This window comes from Canis aureus, chromosome 16, assembly GCF_053574225.1.
Source record: "Canis aureus isolate CA01 chromosome 16, VMU_Caureus_v.1.0, whole genome shotgun sequence".
Lineage (NCBI taxonomy): Eukaryota > Metazoa > Chordata > Mammalia > Carnivora > Canidae > Canis > Canis aureus.
Window position 1 is genome coordinate 27,253,275 of NC_135626.1, and position 26,217 is coordinate 27,279,491.

The window sequence follows — 26,217 nt, forward strand, 5'->3', positions numbered from 1 at the left end:
TGAGAGATTAATCCAATTCACCATTCCCAAATAGCCTATTTCACAAAGCCATCAAAGGGTGATGGGGTCAGCAGGAGGGAAGCAAAGGAAGGATCACAGACAGAAAATTTTCACAGAAAAGCTTATGATGATCCAGCTTTCTTTAACAGCCAGTTCCCACTGAAATGAACATTAGATTTTTCTTGCTTGGGGCAACTAGCTGGTCCAACTGAAACTATTATTATTTTATAACCCAAGTATATTTTCATAATGGGGCTTGCACCATTAAGTGAGAAAAAACAATATGAGCAATTCCTCATGCCAACTTAAAATACCTCTGCCTGCAAACACTCCAGTATTTAGACCACAACACCCCCCTAAGAAAGAAAATGTAGGATGTCTCAGCACATTCCCTAGATAGTTCCATCATCAACTCAAAAAGGCCCCCTATCCCCATCCTACAGAGAAAATGCTCTGTTACCTTTTTGCAGACACATACAACTTTGCTTCTATGGCCTTTTGAGAAATCCAACTCCTGGCCTCTACATTCTAAAGTGAAACTATCTTGGCTAGACCAAATTTGCTTGGTATCAGGCAAGAACAATCCCCTCCACCCCCTCCAAACCTCCTTTGGACAGCAAACCAAGACAAGCAAAGGGACTACTTTCTATCTGCATAGGAGCTTTGTGATTTGCCAACCACCCACACACCCATGATCTCATCCAGTCTCATAAAAACCCAGTGAGGTAAACCTCCTCACTCTACCTTCAAATAAGGTATGCCTACCTCATAGGACTGTTATGGAGATGGCACATAGTAAGCACACAGTGAGTGCTAGCTACTAGGCATTACATACAGCAGCAAATATTACTTCACTCATTTTTTTAGTGAGAAACTGAGACTTGAGGTTGGACAGTTGATTCCAAGCAATGAGGCCTCTGGGGCTTATAGCAAGCTGGGAAGGCAGAAAAACTAGTGGAGGATTCTTTGCACCCTATTAGGATAGATCCTAATAGTTCAAAACATTACAATCACACATTTCCATGGGAGCCCAAAGTCCTGATTTTGTTCCCAGTTCTCTACTAGCCGAATAGAGTTTTAGCTCTCTGGACCTTTGTGTTGCCATCTCCATAATGAAGTCAGACACACTTTTTTTTTTTTTTTTTTAAACCAAACAACGGAATGTCAAGCTTCCAGATGAAAGGCTCTGTTACAAGTACAAAGTATCATTTAATTACACTGCTGCTCCAGTTATCTGCTTTCCAGCTTCTAACTCCCACTGGGCAGATTCTAAAACCGCATAGGAGATTGTGTCAGGAGGGGAGAACAGGAGAAACATTCTATCCCTGAACTTTCTTAAATGGGAGAGAGAAACAAAATGAAAAGAAAGGCCTATTTTTCAAGGAGGGGGCTGGGGCAACAATCTTTCCGTTAAGGGGACCTGCATAAGAATCTATAGATTATTTAACGCTGGGGGTGGCTGTGGAGTGAAATAAAGGAATCTTTGTGCGATGCCAGCCACAGTTCTCTCATTCCCTCCCCACAGCCAGGCATTTAACCCAACTCTTTAAATCATCAAGCTCTAATGCACCCCATCTGTGTGCCGGTTGTAGCCAATGAAACTGAAGCCTGTGCTGACTTTGGCTTGGACTTGTGAATGAGCCTTTCTGCCCCAGAAGGGGCAGGAAGGAGGACATGAGGCCAACAAAGACTTTTTTTGCTCATCACTTGTCTTCTCCCAAGGCTCAAGCTCCACCCATCTGTTTATTTGATAATTTCCTGAGCTCTTGCCATGGGTCAGGTTCTGACCCAGAGACGCAAAACTAGTAGACAAGGTCCCAGGTGAGAGAGAACATACAAAGGCTCCTGGGAGAGAGGAAAGAGGTGAAGGAAAACGGCTGCTGTTGGCTGAAGTGCAGAGGCCTAAAATACCTCCATCTGCATATTCAGGGACGTTGTTTAGTTCCAAGTGGTTGGAACATAAAGCAAGGAACTGGCAAGAAACTTCATTCAAAAAAGGCCAGATTGTCCGAGGCCCGGAATACCAGCTTCAAATCTCAAATCTCAGTGTAGAAGGCCACTACCATCTCCACATGTTCTGTCCATCTAACAAGGCCCAGCTTAAACACCACCTTTTCCAGAAATCCTTCCTGAAGGTGCTCAAAGTAACTGCTCTCTCTTCTTTGGGCCTCTAATTTGCATTCTTGGACAGCCTGTAGGAGTCTCAACTTCTCCATCCATAAAATAAGATTAACATCACCTCCCTTAAAGTTTTCTTATGAGGGTTAAGTGAGATAACAGTTTAAAGTGTCAACTAGCAGTTTTTAGTACATAGAAGGTGCTAAAATACATTTATTTTATTGTTACCTCAGTTTCTTATGATACATAGCACTTTCTCCTGGTATTAAAAAGATGTCTTGGCTTCTATTTTCTCTGGAGAGTTCCAGAAATAGGACAGCTTACATTTTCCCTGCAAGCTTGCCGGCCCCCTTCCAAGGCAAGGGGGACTGACTCTTCTCTTCCCTCACTGACACAGCCTCCCCACATCCAAATTCCAGACTTGGGATCCCTGGGTGGTGCAGCGGTTTGGCGCCTGCCTTTGGCCCAGGGCGCGATCCTGGAGACCCGGGATCGAATCCCATGTCGGGCTCCCGGTGCATGGAGCCTGCTTCTTCCTCTGCCTGTGTCTCTGCCTCTCTCTCTCTCTCTCTCTCTGTGACTATCATAAATAAAAATTAAAAAAAAAAAACCAACAAATTCCAGACTTAAGGCGCTCCCAAAAGATTCAAGAAGAACCTGAGACAAGATGAGGCCGACAGAGAAGGAAGCTATAGGGTGGCTGGAACATAAATGGCATAAAAGAGAGTAATTAGCAGAAACCTAGAGAAGTGAAAGTGGTCCAGAGGCTAAGATTCTGAGGGCTCTAGGGTTCAAGCTCTGTGGTAACCCTAGATCTTGGAATGGACATAAGAGGAGGACTTCTGTCCTCAGTTCTGATTTGAGAAGCCCCACAACCACAGACATAGTTATTCAAACAGCCTCCTTTACTTCCTATCAAATCAGCCAGCCGGATAGGACTGTTCTAGAACTACTGATCTTTCATACCTCTCTGGCTGGTAGTACCAAGCCAGAGGCTGAGAAAATGATGCCACCTTTTCTAACAGCTCTTGAAAGCAGATCAAGAACACTATTTTTTATTTAGTCTAGGTATGTATAAAGTTGTTTTTTGTTTTGTTTTGTTTTTTTTGTTATGAAGTCCCAAGTTCTAAGGAAGGATGCTTTTTAAAGAGAAAAGGTCCTCATAATCTTTCTCTTTTTTGTGCAGCCTAGTAAAACCCACTTCTCCTCCCATGGGAATTTAGGGCCAGGAGGGAGTTCCCTTGAAAATACTGCCTTGAAGGAGCCACTTCCTGGACTGCCCACCGGGATGTTGGGTTTATTGATTCATAATCCCCCCAACCCAATTGTAGGAAACAGTCGCTAAAGCTTTTCCAGGAAGATAGGGTTCTATTCTTCTGATTATGACCAAGTGTTACATGAGGTAAAATACAGTGTAGAACCCCTAAAGATCCCTGAGGTCAATGGGTCAGCTCTTTACCAAGCCACTTTTGGTCCTCCCCAAAGGCCACTCATTTTAGTAATTCAACCAACCGTCTTATAACCTTCCCAGGGAGCTTGGAAGGCAATCCTCTCATCTCAGCTAAAAAAGCCCCTCCTACAAGATACCCTGCCCCTACCACCTTTCATTTTCCAGGCAGGCAGCACTCTACATAGCATTTAGCTGCAAACTTAGCTAAGCCAGCCAAGTGAGAGGTTCCAATCACTCCTCAGTCCCTCTCCCCTCCAGCCTATGAGCCACCAGCCCCCCAGCCTCCAAAAGGGATGACATCTAATTTCCAAAATTACAAACTAGTACTACTTTGTAATTTTAAACTAGTACATCATCCCTCCAACTTAGTTATCTCTCAGTTGAGTGAGAAAGCCATGCAGGTTAGCCCTCCCTGTACAAAAAAAAAAAACAAAAAAAAAAAACAAAATACAAATATCCCAGGTTCTTTGGGAGAACTATAAACCTGTACAACCTTATGAACCAGAAGTGTCCCCCCACCCAGAGGAGGGCAAGGAAGGCCTACAGAGAACATATACCTTAGAAATGAGCTCATCATGATTGGCCAAGTGGGCTCTGCAGTGAATGCAGCTGTAGGTCCGGTGGCAGGAGGGCAGATATGCCTGGAAAGTCTTGGATCTTGTCATCTTCACCATTGGCGCCGCTGATCGTGGGGTGAACTCTGGAGTGGCCCACGAGGCACTCCCACAGGATGGATCGCAGGGGAAACACCGAAAGACACAGGTAAAGGCCGTGGTTTGGCAGGGGGTAGGTGTGGGGCAGGCTCCACACACTGGTGATGTCTTCAGAGGAAGGACCCTCAAGCAGAGGTCTAGGGCTGGTTCTCAGCAGCCTGCAGTACCAAGATAAGGGGAATATCATTAGTTGATGGAACAGGACTTCCTGCAAAGCAAGTAGAGTCCAACTACCACTCAACAGAGACGGCAACATTTACAGGAAGAAATGACTCCTTCTCTGTTTCTTACCATCATTGCCAAGATGTCCAATTATGAGAATGAAACTACTGAAGATCCCAGTGTTGCTGCTTTTCTAGAGTTGGAGGTTCAATATCAACCCAAGGTTCTCAGCAGTTACCCTAGGTACCCTCAACCAACATTTCGAAACTGGCATGATCACTATTCTTAGGGAACCCTAGAAAAGGCCAGGATTAAGGATATGCCACCTGTAGCCCCAGAGAGAAGATTCCTAAGAAGCCTCTTCTTCTGAGCCAACCAAGAAAAGGGACTAAATGAAAAGGAAAAGTTTAGCCTCTACAAAATCATTATATCAACAGGCATGTATTTCTAATCAATCTCCAGATGCCAGGAGTCTTCCAACACTTAAAACCACCACCTACAGAGGCCACAAACCTCACACTACCCTTTGCTTGAGACTAAGCATGATACAAAGGTTCCCAACCAGCAAGGACCCTCACAGCTAGCAAGCTCTTTTAAGCTCATTATTTCCTTTGCCATACCTTGCCCAGAAATAGATGCTTAGTACTTTTTTGTTTGAAAAGAAAGCAAGCAAATGAATGAAACAAATGGCATACTCAGACTTCTGCAACCAAAATTCACAAGGACAGTGAATTTTACCAGAATTTCTCCTCAATCCTCAAAGTTTCCATTAGTCATCCCATAGCACCAAACAGCTCTGCTGCCATTGCCTCAGTAATTTTATTCTATTGGGCACCAGGGCACTGAGAAAGTGGGTGGTTTCCAGACTATGTCCAAATAAAGGTCTGAGGGCAAAGCCCCAAGGTCCAGTACACACTCTGCTTCTCTGGCTCCCCTGCCTGAAGCTTCTGGGCCTGCCTATTCCCTGGGCTTCACTAATAGGGATGGTGTTCCCACTTGCCTACCTCCCAGGAGAGTCACACTGTTAATTAATGCCTGCATCATGCTTTGAAGATAAAATTATTTAGAGAGATGGGGGAGGAAGACCAACAAAATCAGATCTTCCTTGCTGGATTATGTCTGGGATCCATCTGGATGTTTAGAGAAAGCTGCAAATCATAGTTCTCTTTTTCCTCTAAACCTTACTAACCAAATTTTCCCAAACGGATGCTGACATCTTTCCCACCATAGCAGTCACTGAAAGTACTGTATCCCTGGGTCTCTGTACATCTTCCTGAGTTGCCAACAGCACTGGCCAGCTCTAGACTGAAGGACAACAGTGGTCACACTACTCTTACACTGCATGTCCCTCTGTGCAGTCCTGAGCCACAGAGCACTCCACACTCAGGGTGACCAATTACACATAAGATGTCCAACTGCTAAAGGGATTCAGACAAGAGCCCAGGCACAGTGTCTTCCCTACTTGATCCACCCACCACTATTTTTAAAGATGTGAAATCAGGTGAAACTGAACATTACAGAAGTACTTGGAAGAATATGGAGGTGAGAATTAGTTTCCCCAGCTTTTCCTGGGAGTTAGGCCTGACCATAACAGGAGATGAGGAAGGAAGACACATGACCCCTTAGATCCAGAGCCCCTCCTTCTCACCCTGGACATCCTCTGATAGTAGGTAAGATGAATGCGGTCAAAACAAAAACCCATGGTCAATCAATGGTGTTGGGTGTTCAGGGTGTTGAGGTGTTAAGGTGGTAGAAAGAGCCAAGTATCCTGCTTGAGGTTTCCTGAAATACCCTTGAACTTTCCAATACCCCTGTTTTGCTCTCAGGAAGGGCAATATCTCCAGGAAAGGAAGGGGTGGTAGGTCAGGGTAAGGACTAGGAAAGACAGGCAGCAAAATGAGCTGGAGGCTTGCCTCAGGCCAGCTTCTGAAGTCCACACAGCTTTAGCTGCCCAGTGGGGAGCACTCAGAGCACGGGTCCCATCAGTCTTATACAAACACTGAAGAAAGAAAAGGAAACAACGAGCCCTGGCTGCCAGTCTGGGTTTACAGAATAGCCACAGAGTCTGTTTTCTTATACATGCAGACAGCGTCTAAATTATGCATTTCCCCAGAGTAGAATTATTTCTTCTCTCACTTCTCTTCTGTAGGGGCGGGAAAAAGAAGTTTGCAGGCTGGCAGGGGTTTCTGGTTATGCTCAGCTTCAAATCCAAATTCCAAAACTTGTTCAAAGCTACCTTCTGAGGAATAAGCATTTATAGTCTGTACTAAATGTGAACAGGTCACACACAAATACGTACCCATGTACACATTTATCACACACCATAGGTCTGAACTTTAGACAAGAGAAAAATTGACCCCATAAGCAATGTCCCAGGCTCCTTGGTACTAGAGAAACCTCATAGTGCCTAAGGAGCCGCATAAGACTTCGCTGTTTCAGGATCACTCTGCTCTTCTCCCTCTTTAACAGGAATTTACAGGCATCCAAAAGGTGACTCTTTTCCAAAAAAGCAAGGAAAGAACAAGTGGCTTGTTGAAATATGCATCTCATCCAACTGCTACAGGGCAAGCTGGAAGCAGTGAGAGGAGTAAATAGAAAGCACGCTGAAGCAGAATCTAGAGAGGGCCCTTGTGCCTGAGAGAGAGAGTAGGTTGTCACAGAAAAGAGGTAACAGCTAGATCTGAAATATAATCACCTATTATTGTCTTCTTCCCTCCTGAGGGAAAATTTTAAAAGCTGCTTCTTTGGGTCAATTCTCAGAAAGAGGGTAAAAATCGATGGTTTCTTTCTTTCTTTCTTTCTTTCTTTCTTTTCTTTCTTTCTAAATTTTTTTAAAGATTTGAGAGAGGAAGCTCATGAGCAGGGGGAGAAGCAGGGGGAGAGGGACAAGCAGACTCCCTGCTGAGCAGACCCTGAAATGAAGACCTGAGCTGAAGAAGTCAGATGCTTAACCGACTGAGCCACTCAGGTGCCCTGAATTTTCTTTAAAAGAAAAAATTAAGGGTATGGGGCTGCAGAACTCACCACATTTTGATTTTTGGACCTTGGTACTTATAATAGGGCCATAGCTCCATGGAGCTTCATAAGTACAACCCATAGAGTCCAACAAACTGTGGAGTCCAAATTGATTTCCAACAATAATCAAACAAACTTGATATTTAGAAAGCCTCGGGGCATACGTACAAATTAAACACCATTTTAAGTGAAGCAATAATCCATCAGTGGAAATTAAAGGAAGATTTGCTACCACCCCCAGCTGGCTCCTGCTGATCAACATTGAAAGAAAAGATGTGAACTATTATGATTAAAAACAAAGGCCTCAGATATCTTACTTTGAGAGCCAAAGGCATAGGAAGCACACAGCAAACCTGGCTGTCCCACCTGATGGACCTTTTCCACAAAGAGCTGTAAAGGCAGCTGAAATTTAAAAGAGAAAGTTCTGAGTGTCCCCAGGATGGAGGGTTAGGAGGTACAGATTCTCCAGGTAAGCCATGAAGGGACTCAATGAATGAGGGAAGGTAGAACTCAGAAGGGGAACTCACTAGAGGAAGTAACACCTCCAGCCACAGGAGGGGACCATCCCATTGTTGTTTTTATCAGGTGTTTTGGTAGAGGATGGGCCAAGACTGCTTGGAAAAGAAGTGGCCCATGGAATCACAAACCACCTCTACTCCATTCTAGCTCAGTGACCTCTGGCAAGTTGCTCAACCACTGGACCCTCAGCTCCCCCAACTGATACCAACACACACAGGGTTATAAACAGCAAATGAGATTATGTCAGAGTACATACATGCTGGCATGCAACACACATGAGAATTATAGTTATTATTACTCTTAGTGATCAATTAAAAAAAAAAAAAAAAGATGCTGCTGCTTAAAAAAAGAAGAGGAGGCCTGAGTTACATTGTCACTTCCATGAGGACACTCTAGCTTGTCCTCGGGCACCAAAGGAGATGGTACTATTGGGGTGAGGTCTCTCCAAACCTAGACTTCTCATCTCAAGATGAGACAAAGAGATGATGACACTGGAGGAACCATAGGAGTGTTTCCATAATTGCTATTGAGGTCCTTCTAAGAGGTGGCTTCCTCAGTGGCCATACTCCCTACAGGCCCTAAAGAAGTACAAAGAACACATCTCTGATTTACACAGCCCTATCAGGCTTCTTCTGAGCCTCTTTCCCCCCTTAAATCCACCCTCTGCAGTTCAACCAGTTACCTATTAAAAAAGCAGATTTAACCATGACCACTCTGATGGCCTTCAGAAAGACAATAGTGGGTAGTGGTTTAGAAGATGGGTTCTAGAATCTTATTCAAGGGTTTCAAATGTCAGTTTTATCCTATACAAGCTGTGTGACCACAGGCAAGTTTACTTAACCTCTCTGGACCATGATTTCCTCATTAGAAAATAATAATATCAACCTCATAAGGCTCTGTGAGGATTAGCTAAGCTAATACCCACATGTGCACCTGCATATAGTAAGTACACAGTAAGTTCCAGGTGTGTACTACCACTGACAACCATCTACCACTGACACTCACGAATTGCTTCAGACTCATCTTTACCACTTCATTCTCTATACTCCTATCTTTTAAACTGACACTAAAGGGTCTACCTTGTGTCAGGGACTCTAAGCGCTCAGATTTGGCAACCAAACTCCTTTAGTATCCCCTAAAAGACCATGCTTATATTTCACCCTTCCACAGTTTTGTTGATATCATTCCCTCGGCCTGATGCATTCTTCCTACCTGTCCTCACTAGGCCCTTAAACTTGCCCATTAGCTCAGGGATGCCTGGGTGGCATCTGCCTTTGATCAGGTCCTTGGATAGAGCCTCACATCGGGCTCCCTACTCAGCCAGGAGCCTGCTTCTCCCTCTCCCTCTTCCTGTCACTTCCCCAGCTTGTTCTGTCAAGTAAAGAAATAAAATCTTTTAAAAAAAGAAAAAAAAGGCTCCACTCAAATGCCCTTTAACATGGGGCTTACTAGTCCTTCCCCTGGGCTCACTATCTTAACACTTATCCTATCGAAACTAAAATTATCCTTTTCTGACTCTGGATCCTCTACTAGAGATAAGCTCCAAGAGTAGGGACCACATTCTTGTACTGCCTGGACTCAGCAGCACAGAACACACAGTAGCAGCCATTACTGCCTCCCTCTGCCTCCCGTCAGGCTGCTGACTAGACCAGTTCACCAACCCATGTGGTAGCAGACGTGACTGAAGACCTTCCCTTCCCCCTCCAAGTAATGAGGTAGGAAACAAAGTTACTCTGGGTCCCCAGGGCCCATGAAATATTATTCTCTGACAGCCCCCATTCAGATCCTGTGCAGAGATGCTAAGAACTATGGTTCTTCTGGGCTATAGGAGATTTCTAAGTCCTGGGTATTAATCAGAGGCCTGTCATTGACCTCCAGGTCCATTCTTTGCCTTTGTGGGGAGGCTAGGTTAAATATATACATGTATCGAGAAAGACAGAAGTTCTAGTTGGAGGCAATAAAAGGTGGCAGTGGAAAAGGACCAGGTGCGCCATTTCTAGGACTGGGAAACAGAAAAAATAAACTGTGGGATAGAAGGCTTCTATCCCAGAAGGAAGGTCCTCCTTCCCAACTCCTAATCTCACCAGAATCCTGAACCCAGACCCAAGAGTGGAGAAACCCAGTTTCCCTGGACCATCAAATAAGTGGCTGGAAGTGTAGTCCACTGCTGAGGGATTATAGGGTTTAGAGGCCAATGGACTTGGATCTAGTCTCGTTTTCTCTCACTGGCTGCATCACCACTGGGCAAGTTACCCAAAAAGGAATAACAATAGTGCCTACCTCATGGAGGAGATAAAGGACTCAAATGAGATACTGCAAGTGAAGCATTCAGCATAGCCCCTGGCACCTGAGTTAACATTCAAGAACCTTGATTAGCTATAATCGTCCTTACCAGCAAGGGAAAAAAAGCACGGGAACTGTTCCTATTCACAGGACTCAAAAGAGCAGTGTTCCTATCTCCCTCGTTGACTCATGGTGGTTAGGGCCTACAGTGATCCACTTAAAGGTACACTGGTTTAAGCTTAGCTGGGGATCTGAAATTATTGCTATATCATTCCAAACAATGAACCACGCCATCATGTAACACAGTAGAAAAGTTACCTCTGCAGCCCACACTGACTCAACTCCTCCCAGGATGGGGCCACCACTAAAACTTCACTGAAATACCCCTGAAATAACTGAAATAACTACTCTGGAGCTGACCATCAAGACACACAAGATCAGGGTCATCATTTCATAGTTACCTACTGTGTATAGCACCGGACCCAGGTGGTACTTCAAATTCATCCAGATAATAAAAGCCAGCTTGGATATTCAAGGAACCACGGTCTTTCATAAACAAAGCCAACCATTCATCTCTACCCTGGACACAGGGCCTAGTCTTGATTTCACAGGGATTATCTATCAGATGATAATCCTACATGATCGCTAGGATTCCTTCGGACCTTAAAATCCTGATTCCATGTTGTAATGATGTCTCTGCCAGCCGAATCCTGCCCCAGAGTACAGTATCCATCCAACATCCTTCATTGTGGTAAGACCTTGGTTTCAGCGAGGTCACAGAACATGTCAGTCGTGCAGAGTCCACTCAGAAATGGCTGCTGGACGGTGCCTTTGCAACATCTGTTAGCAGAGCAATAGATTACCACATGGACCTTAGTTCAGCACTCTGCCTGGGGAGGTCCCACATGAGGACTGCATCTGTTAGAACATCTGCATAGAAGAGGTTCTTCCCCTTAACATCCTGACACTTGCATGTAATTCACTAGATATCAGACGTAACTGTTACTAGCTGGCTCTGTAGAGATCAGATATTACTTTGGGTTGTTTCTACATTTCCATAAAAAAAACAGGTAAAAAGCACAAATGATCTGTCTGAAGATTCATTACCAAGGACGCTTGGCTAAAGTTCATCAATGACTTCCTTCTGTTTTTGATACAACTCCCAACTCCAAAGAGAACTTAAGGTAACTTACAAAAACATAAATGATACCTTAAAATAAAGAAATTAGGGTAAGAAAAATGTAAGAACACAAAGAGAGTCAGGACAGAGAAATGCATGCTTTAAGTTGCGAAATATTAATCGAATTTCTATTGCATCTTTGGCTTTGAGCTCCCAGTAAGCAAAGCAGAAAAGAAAATATCAGTAGTTATAAGGTTCATAATTCCTATAAATCTTGGTTATTCAAGCTACAGATTTTCTAATACATTTCTCCTATGCATGATTGCAGAGGAGATGATGAGCAGTGAACCCAATAGACAAGACCTTCAGCACACACCAATAATTCCTACCATAAAACTCTTACAAGTCTGTTTCTTAGAGATCCCTCCATGAAAATGCACGGCATAACAGTTAACACCAAAGGGCAATTCAGTAAAAGGGATTCTACATGGGAATCAAATCAAGGCAACCCAAGACCATGACTTTCTGATGATCTGGCTTTATCCAGTGATATAGATTCTCCAGAGCAATGGAAGAGCTACAGAACCTTCTGGCAAAGCTCCACGAATATCATTTATCACAACCAGGCTTTTAAGTTACAAAAACATGGGCAGCCTCCAACATGCCAAGTCCCAATACTAATACTTTTGAATTTGGCCTTGGTGTTGTATTCAGTTAGCTCTCTTGTGGCTGCTTCAGCCTGCTTTTTCCGTTAAACACTCCCCTTCTGCCTCTTCAAGCCTCTCCTGCCTCTTCTCTCTCTCTGAGCCTCAATCTCCCTGGCTGCTCTTCCTTCCTCCCTCTCCTTTGAAGTGCTTCTACCATGTGCCTGACCGCCTGTTCCCCATGATGAGCACATTCCCATCCACACCCAAGTCTTCTAAACCTCTGCCTCCTGCTCCTGAAACCTGGATCCCTTTCTAAAAGATGTCTCTAACTGGCTTCTAGGAAGGCACTTCACACCAAATGCATCCAAAGCCAGCACCATCTTTCCCCTTCCCCTGGCTCCTACCACCTATACTCTAATTCTGTTCCTTTCTCCTAAAGGCCCAGTTGCCAAAGCAGGAACGACCCTTTATTCTCTCTCCCTTCTATGTCACACTGCATCAGTGCCCTAGATGGTTGGTTCTGGCTCTGTAATCCAGTCTCCCATATCCATCTTCACACCTGGATGTGTGTAAGCCCTACCCTCCCTCATCCTGAATTCACTTGACAACTTCCTAAACTGGTCTCCCTGACTCAGCTTTTACCTCTCCAGCCCATTCTAGAATTCTATTTATACAATACTCTGATCACATCTCTCATGTTTCAAAACCTCTAGTGGTTTCTTTTTTTTTTTTTAATTTTTTTTTTATTTTTTATTCATTTTATGATAGTCACACAGAGAGAGAGAGGCAGAGACACAGGCAGAGGGAGCAGGGTCCATGCACCGGGAGCCCCCACGTGGGATTTGATCCCAGGTCTGCAGGATCGCGCCCTGGGCCAAAGGCAGGTGCTAAACCGCCGCACCACCCAGGGTTCCCCCTCTAGTGGTTTCTTAGCAGCCTATAGGAAAAGGTCCAACCCCTCAGATGGCACCAAGAAACGGGGCTGATTCTCCTTATCTTCACCATCACCTTCCCAGCTCACTCTAAACCTGTTTCCCCAGTAGACCGACCTCGTTCACTCACTACCTTTTCCCAAGTTGGTTCAGCCTCCTGCAAAGCCTTAACCTATCTTCACTGCCTGGTAAATGCCTGCTCATCCCTTAATAACCAAATAAGACCCTAAGAAGAGGTGGGAGCCCCCTTTTTCCAGCATGCAAGAAATTATTTTCTCCTGAATGGTGCTCCATCACATTGTTCACACATCTGTCTCCCACACTGGGAGCTTCCTGCAGCTCAAGTCCAGTCTTTAACACTCCTTGGCTTCCCCAGCACTCCCAGTCTTGGGCACATCAGTCTTTTTTTTTTTTTTTTAAATCCCTCCAGAGTCTTGATAAATGGTAATTAACTGAGTAAAATGAGTGACCTTCAGTGAAACTGTGCACCCTATAAAGCTGATATTTTTAATCTTAAACACTATCCAGTACATTTAAAATATCTAATTCTGGCGACTATGTGGGACTCACACACCATTAATGCTCCACAAAGTTAAAAAGCCAGCAAACTCTTGTGACGTTAACTCGCTTGGGCTAGCAAATGGAGCACAGTACTCACTCGGTACCGTAGAGCCAAAGCTCTGAGAAGACACACAACAAGATCCTCTGGTGGTTTTTACTTGGGTGCTGTCTGATGGCAGAGACATTTCCCATTCCACCTCCCCTGCCCTTCACACCATCTGTGTGCCACCCAGGGTAGCCTCCTCCCACGAGACCCCAGACTGGCACTGACTTCTGACTCCTGGAGAAACCCTCAGACTTCCAACCCAGGAAGCTTCTTTCTCCCAGGGTGGGACCCTGCCCTCAGACCCCCAGGGCAGTCTGAGTATGAGAAAAATGAAGTGTCAGATTTGGTTCCGGCCAGCAAGGAAAGGGGTGCCTCGATGCTGCCTCTCTATTCCACATGTAAAAAGCCACATTTGCTCTTTTCCTCCAGCCCCCAGAGCTGCCGCCCTCAGGATCAGTACTTTGTTTTGTGTTTGGCCATGCTCAGAGAAGATAATCCTGGTTAAAACCAAACAAATACATTTTTCTCATGATCTGGAATCCAAAGAGGGACTTGCTCCATTTGTCTGTCCCCCAGACCGGGCTACTCTTGAACTACAATGTAAAACAGTCATTTAGAAGATCTATCAAGAAAACAACATTTTGGAAAGTAGGGTAAGCAATGCAGCCCATCTTTAGAAGTTACTTCACCAGGGAACCCTCCCCTTAGCCTCCACTAATGGTTCCTCTTCCACAGGCATGCAGAGCATTCTTCACAGCTGCAATTGTACTTTTGCTGAGATTATTTGATTGTCATCTGTATCTCACACTCTCTCAAAGATCAAATATTATTTACTGAATAAACAAATGTCTTTGGACCCTGGGCATTGTGTGACCTTGATTTCTCTTTAACTGCTGCTCCCTCAGGGCACAGCTGGGGTCCCAATTAGTTACAAACCATCCATCCCAAATCTGCCAATACAATTCTGTTGTTCAGCTGTCAGCATGCCTTTGGCATCCTCACTTTAATCTCCTGATTCAAATAAATCCAAAACTCTAGACTCTGACATCTGTGGCTGGGCTCCCCACCTTTTCACAATTGGAAGTTGGAAATTGAACTTAAAACTGAAGAGAAAAAAAAGGGCAGAAGCTCTTTCAAAAGGATGCCTGCATGTCTAAAGTCCCAAGTCCCAACCAGCTCGAAGATGGATGTATTTTGTCCTGACAATTATTAAACTATCACCTAGTATTGCCATCTCATTAAGAAGAAAAGGAGTAGGGTGGGAGAGAAAGACTGGTTCTAGAGCAGATTTCTGGACTTCTCCTGCTATGGGATTTTAGTGAAAATTATAGCTTCTATTCCTTTTAGGCATGGCACACACATCAAGGGGCATCATGCACGTTGCCAGTGCAGCTTTTTCATATAATTTAAGAAACATCCACAAAGCTAGTTGTTTATGGGTCAGTCTTCCCACTAGATTGTAAGCCATTCTTGACCAAAGACCACATCTGGTTAATCATCCTTCATACCCAGGGCAAAGCCCAGCTTGCTGTAAGAGCTCAGGAAGGTTGGTTGAAGAAATGCAGAAGGTGGGGGAAGGAGGTAGGGAGGAGTCATCTGAGGTCCTGCAGCAAACTGTCAGTAAGCCTTCAGAACTCTACAGTTTATTAATTTCCTATTATGGTCCCATGAGGGACCAAGTACTTGACACGCATTATCTCAATTAATCCTCATAACAACCCAGGGAGGCAGGATTATGATTACCCTTATTTGAAAGATGAGGAGAAAGCACAAGAAGCTAAACAATTTGCCCAAGATCACTCCGCTAGAAAGTACCCGAACCAGCATTTGAATCCTGGGACAACCTTCTACCCACCATGGATCCCTCAACCCAGATGATCCTGAGAAGAGTCTGAAGATGGGCATCCTTGGTCCTTGAGCCCTTTAAAGCAACAAGCAGATTATCTTCCAGAGGAAGACTAAGTCAACAAACAAAAGTGTCAAATTCTCATAAAACATCTTCACAAACTCTCAGGGTAAGTTCACTACTTCAACTTTTAATTATAGAAACACGAGAAAACAAAAATGAAAGAAGGGAATAACCTCAACCAGAAGATAGGACAACACATTTGGCACAAGAAAAAGCTAGTTTTCAGTTCCTGTCGCATCTTCCTGCTAAGAGGTTTTTAGCTTTAAGGCTGCAGTCATATTAATTTTTCCCTCAAATTCTACAGGAAACAAACTAAGCCATAAGTAAAACTAACCAAAAGCCCTATTTAATTTGCATTTATAAATAATAAACATGTTTATACCATTAATACAACAAATACTGAAAGAATTCATTTCTACTTTATGGTCCATTTGGCCAAGAATCAATTTAGAATTTAGGGAGGGACCCCCAACGGACAAAAGGCCAAAGTAGCAAAAGAAGAGATAAACAGGAGGCAAATATAATGGATGACATATGCAGGAGCAATACAAACAAGAGAAGAAAAGGAAGTGGCAAAAATACAGTGAGGGAAAGGAGGCCAAAGGTCAAAGATGCTTAGTAGTTGGTTTCTGCTAAGGCGATCAACCTCAGGGATTTCCAGACCTCAGACATGTATGGGTGGGCTACATCAGAAAAACTTGGGAATTTTTTTGGGGGGAGGGGGGGTTATTATTTGCTTTCTTTTATTAGATTCCCTATCCTGAACATTCTGATATTGTAGGCCTTTGGTTGGACTAGAAGTTCTTATGCATAGGAGCCAGGTTTGAGACTGCCTATTATCTGTTTCAGAGTTCTGTGAATGGAAGCAACAGTACATTTCCATGGAATTACTCTAAACTGTAGCAATAGTGGGGTGCCTGGCTGGCTCAAAAGAGCATGCAACTCTTGATCCTGGGGTCATGAGTACAAGCCCTATGTTGGATGTAGAGATTGTTTAAAACAAAGTTTTGGAAAAAAATAATTGTAGCAATAGTAGCCCAAGCAAAATCCCAATGTTCTCTTCCAATATCTCACGTGCCTACTGAACATTCCCCATACAGTACCACTCAGGTTCACACTTTCAGCCCTTGCACACACTGTTCCCCCTGGAGCATTTCTGCATGTTTAAATCCTCATCATTCTTCACAGCCACATCTCCAAAATGCCTACCCTTCTTTCTGTATCTCCATAAGGACTATAAACTCTTTGTACCTTATGCTCTGGTTATTGACACATATGCCTTAATCACTCTTATTTGAGTATATGCATAGGGGCAGGGGCCCTATCTTAATCCATCTTTATCTCCCAAAGGTCTTATATATTATCTGTTGAATTATTATTAGCCAGGAAAATAAAGCAAAACCAAAGGTTCATTTTCAGCCGTAGGGCAGAGGTTCCTCTTCTGTAGCTCAAAATAGGAATCAAAATTTTACTGACTCAGGCAGGATGTGCTCCATCCAAGTCTATCCTCTCTTGCCCCAGGTACTCACAACCAAAACAGCATGGGAAAACAAAACAAATCATTAGGAAAGTCAATATTTCCTATGATTAAATTTCTTATCAGATAAAATGATGCCATTTTCTTCAGTAGAACCAAACTGAGCTACTGTTCACACCCAGCCAGAAGACCTTGTTTGAGCCTCAGTAGCACCTATCTGCCATCTGGATACCAAACCTTCCCCTTCTAACAAGAAATATAGACAAGAGAACTCCAACAACAGAGACTAATTTCATTCTGAGCTGGCAATCTAGTTTCAGATCAAAACCACTAAATCTGGACATACCACATTCTCAAGACCACAGGAGAAAGCCATAGCTCAGGAAACAGGAGAGCATAGTGCTGCTGACCCAACCAGGAATGCGAGTGGCAGTGTTTACCTCACTGGCAGAATGTTCCTGTGCCTCATCACAGAGGAGGCAGGCTTTGCCTAGGATCAAGACATTACAGGTTATTTGGGGTTTTATTCATGAGTCGACATTCTTCCAGAATATTGACTTTGTACTCCTACTTCCAGAGAGCCTGGAAACAAAAGGTATGGTTTATAGTCTCTGTTTTGACTTAATTAGCTGTCTTAAGCAGGTCCTTTTTGCCTATTCAAGACTCAGTGTTTGTATCTCCAAAATGTAAAATCTGAAATGAGTTTAATACCCAAATAAGCATATACCTAATTTTAAAAGAATTATAAATCATTAACCTGAAATTAGAAAAAAATAGAAATTACAAGGAAAAAAATGAGGATGAGGGATTTGGCTCTGTGCTTCCTGGCATGCAAAGCAAAGAGAAACATGATCAGTTATCCATTTCCAATTGTCTACAAAGAAATATCATACTGGTTCCTCAGAGAGGCAAAGCTTTTTCTGGCATTCGCTCCTGAAAGCAATTTCTCCTATTAACCACTTAAAGGGGACACTAAGTGAAATTGTAGCTTAAGGCCTCAACATCATCAACCCTTATGAGAAATGTAGTAGAGTTTTAAAGCTGTTTCAGACTGCCCCTCCATGAAAGCAAAGGGCAGGACACCAAAGTTCATCTCAGTGAAAATAATCCTGGAGGGGCTGAGGTAATATGGCCCAAAGATGCAGCTTCCAGTCAGCCCAGCTTAATCCAAGGATAAAACTAAGAATGGCCTGAGGAAGAGCCAGACAACATATCCTTCCAAAAATTTCCATGACTTCTTCCACAGAGGTGTTAGTAAAAGTTAGGCATCAATCTGTGATTAGATGATTTCTGGGGTTTTTTATTTATTTATTTTAGAGAGACAGAAAGTATGGGGGAAAGGCAGAGGAGGAGAGAGGGAGAGAGGGGGAGAGGGAGAGGGAGAGAATCTCAAGCAGATTCTATGCTGAGCATGGAGCCACATGTTAGGCTAGATCTCACGACTTTGAGATCATGACCTGAGATTAAATCAAGAGTCAGAGGCTTAACCCACTGAGCCACCCAGGCGCCCCGATTTGATGATTTCTAACTTCCTTTCTAGTTCTGATAGATATAAGTGACATGTTTGGTCTTCATTTACTGGCACTGATTTAAGATCTTCCTCTTACCGCACACTCCCAAATCAACAGATCGGGAATTCCTGCCAAAGAGAGGAGGGAAATCTATTACTATGAGTGTTGTTGTTATTAAAAGCTAACAGCAGGGAGCCTGGGGGGCTCAATCTGTTAAGTATGGGACTCTTGGTTTCCGCTCAGGTCATGATCTCAGGATTGGGAGATCGAGCCCCATGTCAGGCTAAGCCTCAGCCCCTTGGCCAAGTGTCCTTGAGATTCTCTCCCTCTGCCCCCCCCCCCCCCGTCCCAGCTCGTGTGCGCGCCGCGCTCTCTCTCTCTCTCAAGTAAGTAAATAAACAAATAAAATCTTTTAAAAATAAAACAAATAAAAGCTAACAGCAAGTACTTGTGTCAGGCTCTGTGCTTGCATTCCTATACATCCTGTCATTTACTCTTCCCATCAATTCTGTGTGATAGTAACTATTAGCCCTATTTTACAAATAAGGAACAGAAATTAGAGAAAATTTTAGCAAATTGCCAAGGTCACAGAGCTAACTATCCAGACCTTTCTGGTTCCTAGCCCAGGCTCTCAGCCTTTACTTATAGTGTGAGGGATCCCTGGGTGGCTCAGCGGTTTAGCCTGTCTTCGGCCCAGGGCGTGATCCTGGAGTCCCAGGATCAAGTCCCACATCAGGCTCCCTGCATGGAGCCTGCCTCTCTCTCTCTCCCCTCTCTCTCTCTGTCTCTTGTGAATAAACAAATAAAATCTTTTAAAAAAAATGTGATTACTGATAGAAATGCTTGTCAGAACAGTGAAAACAAAATAAAGCTACTGGGATTGCGAGAGTTGTTTACTGACAACCATAACAAAATGACAAAGGAGCTTTTAGAAATCTATTAAAAAGTATAAAAGGCTGAGGCACCTGGGTGGCTCAGTGGTTGAGCATCTGCCTTTGGCTCAGGGGGTGATCCCGGAATTCTGGGATCGAGTTCCACATCAGACTCCCTGTGAGAAGCCTGTTTCTCCCTCTGCCTATGTCTTTGCCTTCTCTGTGCCTCTCATGAAAAAATAAATAAAATCTTAAAAAAAAGTATGAAAGGGTGAAAAATATTGTGAAAAGCAGAAATCCTGAAATAAATTCCAAGGGAACTCTATCACACTCCAGGAAAAGGGAGAGAAAAATTCTTTTCCTCTTCTCTTCCTGAAAATAAAAGTTATTATTTCCTACTCTTAGAGACTCAAAATCTTGGCTCTCTAGTCATTCATTCATTCCACCAACGGGTAGATATTTATCCAGTGCTACCCGTGCCAGGGACTGTCAGCAGTGAGCGAGACAGAAGCTCCCAAGCTTCCATGGGCCATCGAATAGACAATGTATTTCCAGATGGTATTAACGTGACTTGAAGGGATTAAGAGAGGCTGAGGGGCAGAGAAGGGAAGACTTGTTCCAGAGGGGCTCTCTGAGACCCAAGTGAGATCCCATCATGTAAACGTCTGGAGAATGGCATTCTGCAAAGGGTAACTACCAATAGAAAGGCCCAATGACAAAAACAAACACAAACCTTCAACGTTATAGAAACCTGAGGAAAGCTGGTGCAGGTAGAGCAGACTGAAGCAAAATGGACCAGGTAAGGACCTGTAGGAAACCGGGCAAGAGAAGTTGGGGGAAAGGGATAGGCTGTGCAGTGCCTACAGGGAACCAAGGTGGATTATGTCTAAAGGGCAATAGGAAGCCACAGGAAAACTTTAAACAGGGGAGTAGCATAATCCGATTTATTTTAAAAACTCAGGGGGCTATATTCACAAATCCCAGGGAAATTCAAGTAGGTGTGGTCCTTAAAAGATACAAGTCACATCTCTTGTTAAGGAAAAGATCACTGAAAACTATCTACTCTAACAAAATACCTTCAGCCTGCAAGCTCTGGCTTTCCATAATGGGAGGCTACAATTTTAAAAGATGATTCCCTTTCCAGAACTTTATACCCCTTCGTGCTAAGGGAATGCAATTGTCAGGGCACCTACTGTTTGTTTGTTTATTTATTTATTTATTTATTTATTTATTTATTTTTTAATTTATGATAGTCACACAGAGAGAGAGAGAGAGAGAGAGGCAGAGACACAGGCAGAGGGAGAAGCAGGCTCCATGCACCGGGAGCCCGACGTGGGATTCGATCCCGGGTCTCCAGGATCGCGCCCTGGGCCAAAGGCAGGCGCCAAACCGCTGCGCCACCCAGGGATCCCTGTGTTTTTTTTTTTTTTTTAATAATCTTTTTTTTTTTTTTTATGATAGTCACACAGAGAGAGAGAGAGAGAGAGAGAGAGAGGCAGAGACACAGGCAGAGGGAGAAAGCGGGCTCCATGCACCGGGAGCCCAACGTGGGATTTGATCCCTGGTCTCCAGGATCGCGCGCCCTGGGCCAAAGGCAGGCGCCAAACCGCTGCTCAACCTAGGAATCCCTCACCTACTGGTTTGTTGATGGACCCTAGAGAAATGCCAAGATAATTTACCAAGGAAACTGATCCTGATCCTCCATTTCAGTCCCATCTAGACATCTCTTCCCTCTGCTTTTCTATACTAGGATATCCTATCCTTTGCCATCCATTTGTTGCTTTCTTTTTTATTGTAGGCTCAAAACACTAAACATCCTAAATGTAAGCAGCTGACCAAACTGAACATTAAACAATCCTACAGTTAGTGTTCCCATATAAAGCATACTTTTGGCAGGAAGGACCATAGTTTAATTTGAATTTGGAGAGAGTTCTATTTGAAGCTAAATGCAGTTTTGATTAATTTAAGGAAATTTCTTCTACCAACATGTTTAGACACAGTGAGAGGGAAACATCTAACATGTGGATGCATCAGGTGTTGTATGTTTGTACTTGAAGGTGAAGATAGAGGTAACTTACAAGATTCACCTGCACACAGGAGCCATGCTATCATAAGAACCAGGCCTGAGGTAGGCAAGGTCAGGTGAACTTGTGCCTCTTCTTACTAAACTGTTGACAAACCCTGACTCCCCCATCCTCCAAGAAAAATCACCAGCTTGCCTGCCCTTCCCCCAGGCCACATGGCTTGGAATACTCAGCTAGCTATTCAACAACATCAACATTTTCTGCTGACCAACTGTTAATACCCCAGGCATAATAACTATGTCACTGCCTCAAAACTATTAAATTCATTAAAACCATGAAAATTCACATAATCTATGAATAGTACAGCAGACTCATCAACACTACTCACAACCCCAACCCCACGCACCTAAAAACATCCAGCCATACAGAACACTGAACAGCAGCCCTCAAATGGATTGGGCACGGTGGTATGGGAGGGATGGGGGTCTTATAAGCCAACGCTTCACAGCAGCTGAAAGCAAACAATGCTATACCCTTAGACCTATCAAAGTCTAGGCTAGTGTGACTAGCAGATGAATGATCTTGGATTTGCATAGAGTGGGTCACATACATGACTAAGGCTTTGCATGCTTCATATCCAGTTAATGCCTTTCATTGTTCATTGCCCAAATTCCCATTAGACCAGGGTTTCTTATTGACCACCTGCATCACAACCTCATAGTCCACTTATTAAAAATGCACCCCATTGAGAATAAACATCTCCAGAGTGGACTGACAGACCGCAATTCTCAACACTATTCAGGTCATCTTTGTACACATTTAAGTTTGAGGACCTCTGCCCTAGAGCAACGTTTCTTGAACTGTGGGCCATCACCCATTCACCCATTTGGTCAATAAATCAAATTAGCAGCCCATGACCAGCAGTTGGTTTGTTGTTGTTGTTTTAATTAAGAAGAAAAAACTAGAGAGCACACAGCAGGTAACAAGGGTAATTGTTTCCTGGAACTTATCACAGTTGTGAACCTCAGTGCAGTGATATAAAAGGTATTCCTTACTTTGGATCCCACTCAAAGTTTGAAAACCACTCTCCTAGAGGGAAGAAGGAAAACAGTACTCTTGTGCATGATGTTTATTTTCCATTTTCCATCCCTAACAGCAAGTTTTATTTTAATTCAAGCACCAGATACCAAGACAGGTCCCAGAAATTCTATTACCAAATCCTAAACCAATAACGCAAATAACTCGAGGGGTAGGAGCCCAAGGCCCCCACTCTTGCCTGAGACCCTTACCATGGAGCTGGGAATAAGGGATGGTGCCAAAAGGAAGTTTGCACAACTCTCCTCAGGCCAGACCAGTTTCTCAGTAAAGAACTTATAGCCATTCATATCACAGCCCAGGGGAATTAAAATGTTCCACATCAGGGACAAGATTTAGCCTTAGCATAAGTGCTAAGGAAATGAGGAGAGAAACAGAACTCAAGATTCGGCCCACCTTTGCATCCTGTGGCAATGACAAAGTCATAGCAAAGCCAGGGAGTGGTCATCCGACCCTACTGACTACAAGGCCTGGAGTTTTCATAACCAGGAGAGTACTGAAGAACAAACATGTGAGGTCATCTCCCTCCCCAGAGCCAGTGACAGGAGTTACCTTGGGCAAGTCACTTAACTTCTAAACTTCCTAACTTCCTTGCTCTCCCCATGTTCTGTTACTGAATGAGATACAGGGAAGCAATTACCCTGGTTGCCCAATGCGCTAGGACAGAGGAGCCCACCTTACTGGACCAGAAGAGAGGAACAAGAGAGGAAGGGCAAAGAAAAGATAAATAGCTAGATGTCTCATTAGCCTTTAGATTCACCAGAAGCAAGGACTCGCTTAAAAGATCCTCAGGACCCCAAGACAGCAAATTGACAAGGCGGCCAGAAAGCAAAACCTCCAGCAAAGCTAGGAGCAGTTTTGTGTGCCATTCACACGGGTGGGGCTGTGGGAGGGTCTGCTACATGCAGCAGAGAAAAACGGAGGACACTCACTCACTTGGCTTTTTAGGCGGTTGTAAGCTGAGAGTGAAGTCAGAAGTGGCAGTCTCCTGGGCTTCGTCCAAAAGAACAGGTGGTTACCCCAACGGGGGAAGAGCCACCACTTGAGTCAAGACACCCAGGAGGTCAGCGGCCAAGGAGGGTGGACTTGAAGCAGTGGGAGGTCGGGGCTGCCCCTTGGCGCCAGGTCCTGGGAGGTGCCCGCTGGGGAGGCCCCTCGGTCCCGTCGGGCAGGAGAGAGTCGGCGCCCACCCCCTTGGCAAGGACAGCCCGAGGCTCCGGGAAGCGGCCAGGCAGGAACTCGGCTGCGGTTACCTCGGCCCTGGGCCGGCCAACCGCCGCTGGGAGTTTCGAGGGCTGCCAGCACCCCCCCTCCACAGGCGGGGGCCCCGAGGGCGGCGCCCCGGGACCCAGCGTCACCGAGGACAGAGAGCGTCCGAAGCAACTCCGCCGCCGCCCCCCGCCCCCCCGCCCCCGGGCCCCGACGGAGCCCGAACCCGCAGAAACTATGCTGAGGAGCCACAGCCACCGGGTGTCCGAGTCCCATCCGCCAAGCCACGCGCCCTAGACTCGCCCGGGCCGCGACCCGGGGACCCACAGCACCCCGGGTGTTTTTTGCAGGAGCCGCCGGGCCCGGCAGTGTTTGTAAACAAACCGGTCACGTGGCTCCGCGGCCCGCCGCCCGCCCCCTAGCGCCCGCAGCCCCCGCGGGGACCCCGCGCCGGGCCCCGCCTCGGCCGCGCAGGGCACAGGGCGCCGCGCGCTCCGCGGGCTCCGCGGGCTCCGCGGGCGCCGGGCCGGGGCGACTCCGGGACCCGCGCCCGGCGCCCGCGCTGACAGCGCGCCCCACGCCCACGCGCGCCCGGCCCGCGCCGCGCTCCGGGTTCGCTTACCCGGCCGCAGGCGGCCCCGTCCGGCCAGTGCAGGGCTCGGCTCCGCCGGGGTGCGCAGCAGCAGCGGACCGCCCGGCTGGCTCCCGGGCTCCGGGCGCGCTCTTAAAGCCACAGTCTCCGCCGCGGCCGCCGCCGCCACTCCGCATCCCTCCGGGTCGGGGCCGGGGGCTGCCAGGTGACGGACGCGCCCCCGCGCCTATCCCCTCGCCTCGGCACCTAGCAACACGTCGCGGGTTGGCTCGGCACGGCCGCAGCCCATCCGCCCCGAGCCAATCAGCGAAGGACGGAACTCCGCCCCCCGCTTCCCCAGCCTCCCACCCCCCACCCCTCTGCCCCGGCCCGGCTGGGGTGCGGGGAGTGCGGCGAGCGCCGGGTCTGGCCCGCCGCGGCTCGTGCTCCTCCTGCCGTGCCAGGCTAAGCTGGGCCACTGGCCGAGGAGCCGAGAGACGGATGGGGACGGTTGGCTTTCAGTGCCTGGAAGGAGACCGTTTATTTGCGCTTGGGTTTTGTCCCCAGGTCAAGGCCGGGATTCCTAGAACCTAGGGTTAGGAGGGGGGAGACTGCCTAGTACTTGTAGGGCCAGGACAGTAACTGCCTCCTTGCACCTTAGCCATTCCTGACTCAGAGCCTAAGTTACCTGAAGAGGTCCCCAGGACCCGGGCCAGTTGAATTTAGCAAGATAATGCCGAACGAGCCCAGGCCCTAGTCAGAAGCAAGGCATATCTCCACTTCCCTCTGTTCTGCCAGTAATTCCAACCAGTTAAAAGTAGGAAAGATGTAGTAGGGGAACTGGAAGGCGCCCAGCCTCCTATTGCTGCTGGTTTTCCAAGTTTTCTGAAGGGAAATGTGGATGGTTAGCCTACAAAAGTAGGATGGTCAGTGACCAGAAGGGAGAAGCCCACGTTCTGGATCAGTGCTTTCCAAGAAAGAAAGAAAGAGAAGGTTAAAAAATAAGCCCAGGTAGTCAGGAAATCCAGGAAGGCACCAGGTGGGTGGAGTGGGCAGTGTCCCTGTAGTAAAACAGGTCAGTTTGAGATGAGAAAGAATGCCCGCGGGGGTGAGGGGAAGAGAGGGGCCCGGCCTTTTCACATCACCACCAAGGTTCTGCAGTTCCTCAGAGAGCTGTAGGAAACCCCATGTTTTATTGAGCAGCTCTCAGGATGTGAGATGCACCTGGAGGTGCAGCTGACTCCACCTCCTTCCATATACTGGTTTGCACAGAAGCTGAGAATTGTTACTGGGGTAGTAGATCCCCAGGTGACTCTAACTTCACCTGCAAGTCTATCCAGCTGTCTTTAAAATAGATCTGATTCAGTTACTATACATCGCATTCATGTTGTGTTCAGTTGATAGACGTTGCATGGTTGGATGTGAATCCAGTCCTAATGTCAGTAAAATGTTCGTAAAAACAACAAAAAATCATGAGTATCATACATACATATCAATCTCAAATTTGCAGTTTGGGTGTAAGCAGGAGCACCATGTCACTGTCACTGTTCACATTTGACAAACTTGGAAAGTCTAAAGCTGGGGGGGGGGGCGGGGAAGCTCTTCAGATAAGAAAGAATCATGAACAAGAAAGGTTTAACAATCCTTTATCTAAAATGTGATGGGCTCTTTAGATTACCATGAGGCTGATTTCTAACCCTGATGTGCCTTCTGGGCAAATTTCACAGTGGAAAACAAAGAAGATTGAGATAGCATGATTTCTAAAGTCCCTTCCCCTCCAAAATTCTAAGTAAGGCCAGGAAATCAAACTTGCTACGTTTCAGCAATATTCTCCCGGTGAATATTTGTGTTGCCAGATCAACATTCCCTGACAGTAGATGCTGCATTAGTTTAACACCTAGGATACTTGGATGTTATGTAACAAGATTGGTGGCTACTGTTTCTGTTTAAATAAGAGATAACGTTAGCTAAGGAGGACAAGCC

General features: G+C 45.6%; 1 protein-coding gene across 5 annotated transcripts in view; it reads right to left on the reverse strand.

Moving 5' to 3' along the window:
- Positions 1-24,443, reverse strand: part of YPEL2 (yippee like 2) — a 63,148-nt gene extending 38,705 nt beyond the window's left edge. The window contains exons 1-3 of one of the 5 annotated variants that reach the window (XM_077852446.1): positions 24,286-24,428; positions 10,923-11,100; positions 4,126-4,439 (exon numbers count right to left, since the gene is read on the reverse strand). In XM_077852446.1, coding sequence (XP_077708572.1) covers positions 4,126-4,242 — 117 coding nt within the window. In that variant the 5' untranslated portion in view covers positions 4,243-4,439; positions 10,923-11,100; positions 24,286-24,428. Of the gene's footprint in view, positions 1-4,125; positions 4,440-10,922; positions 11,101-23,386; positions 23,800-24,285 lie in introns of those variants that run through there. The other 4 variants (XM_077852447.1, XM_077852443.1, XM_077852444.1 and 1 more) reach the window with 4 other exon arrangements.
- Positions 24,444-26,217: the final 1,774 nt, after the last annotated feature.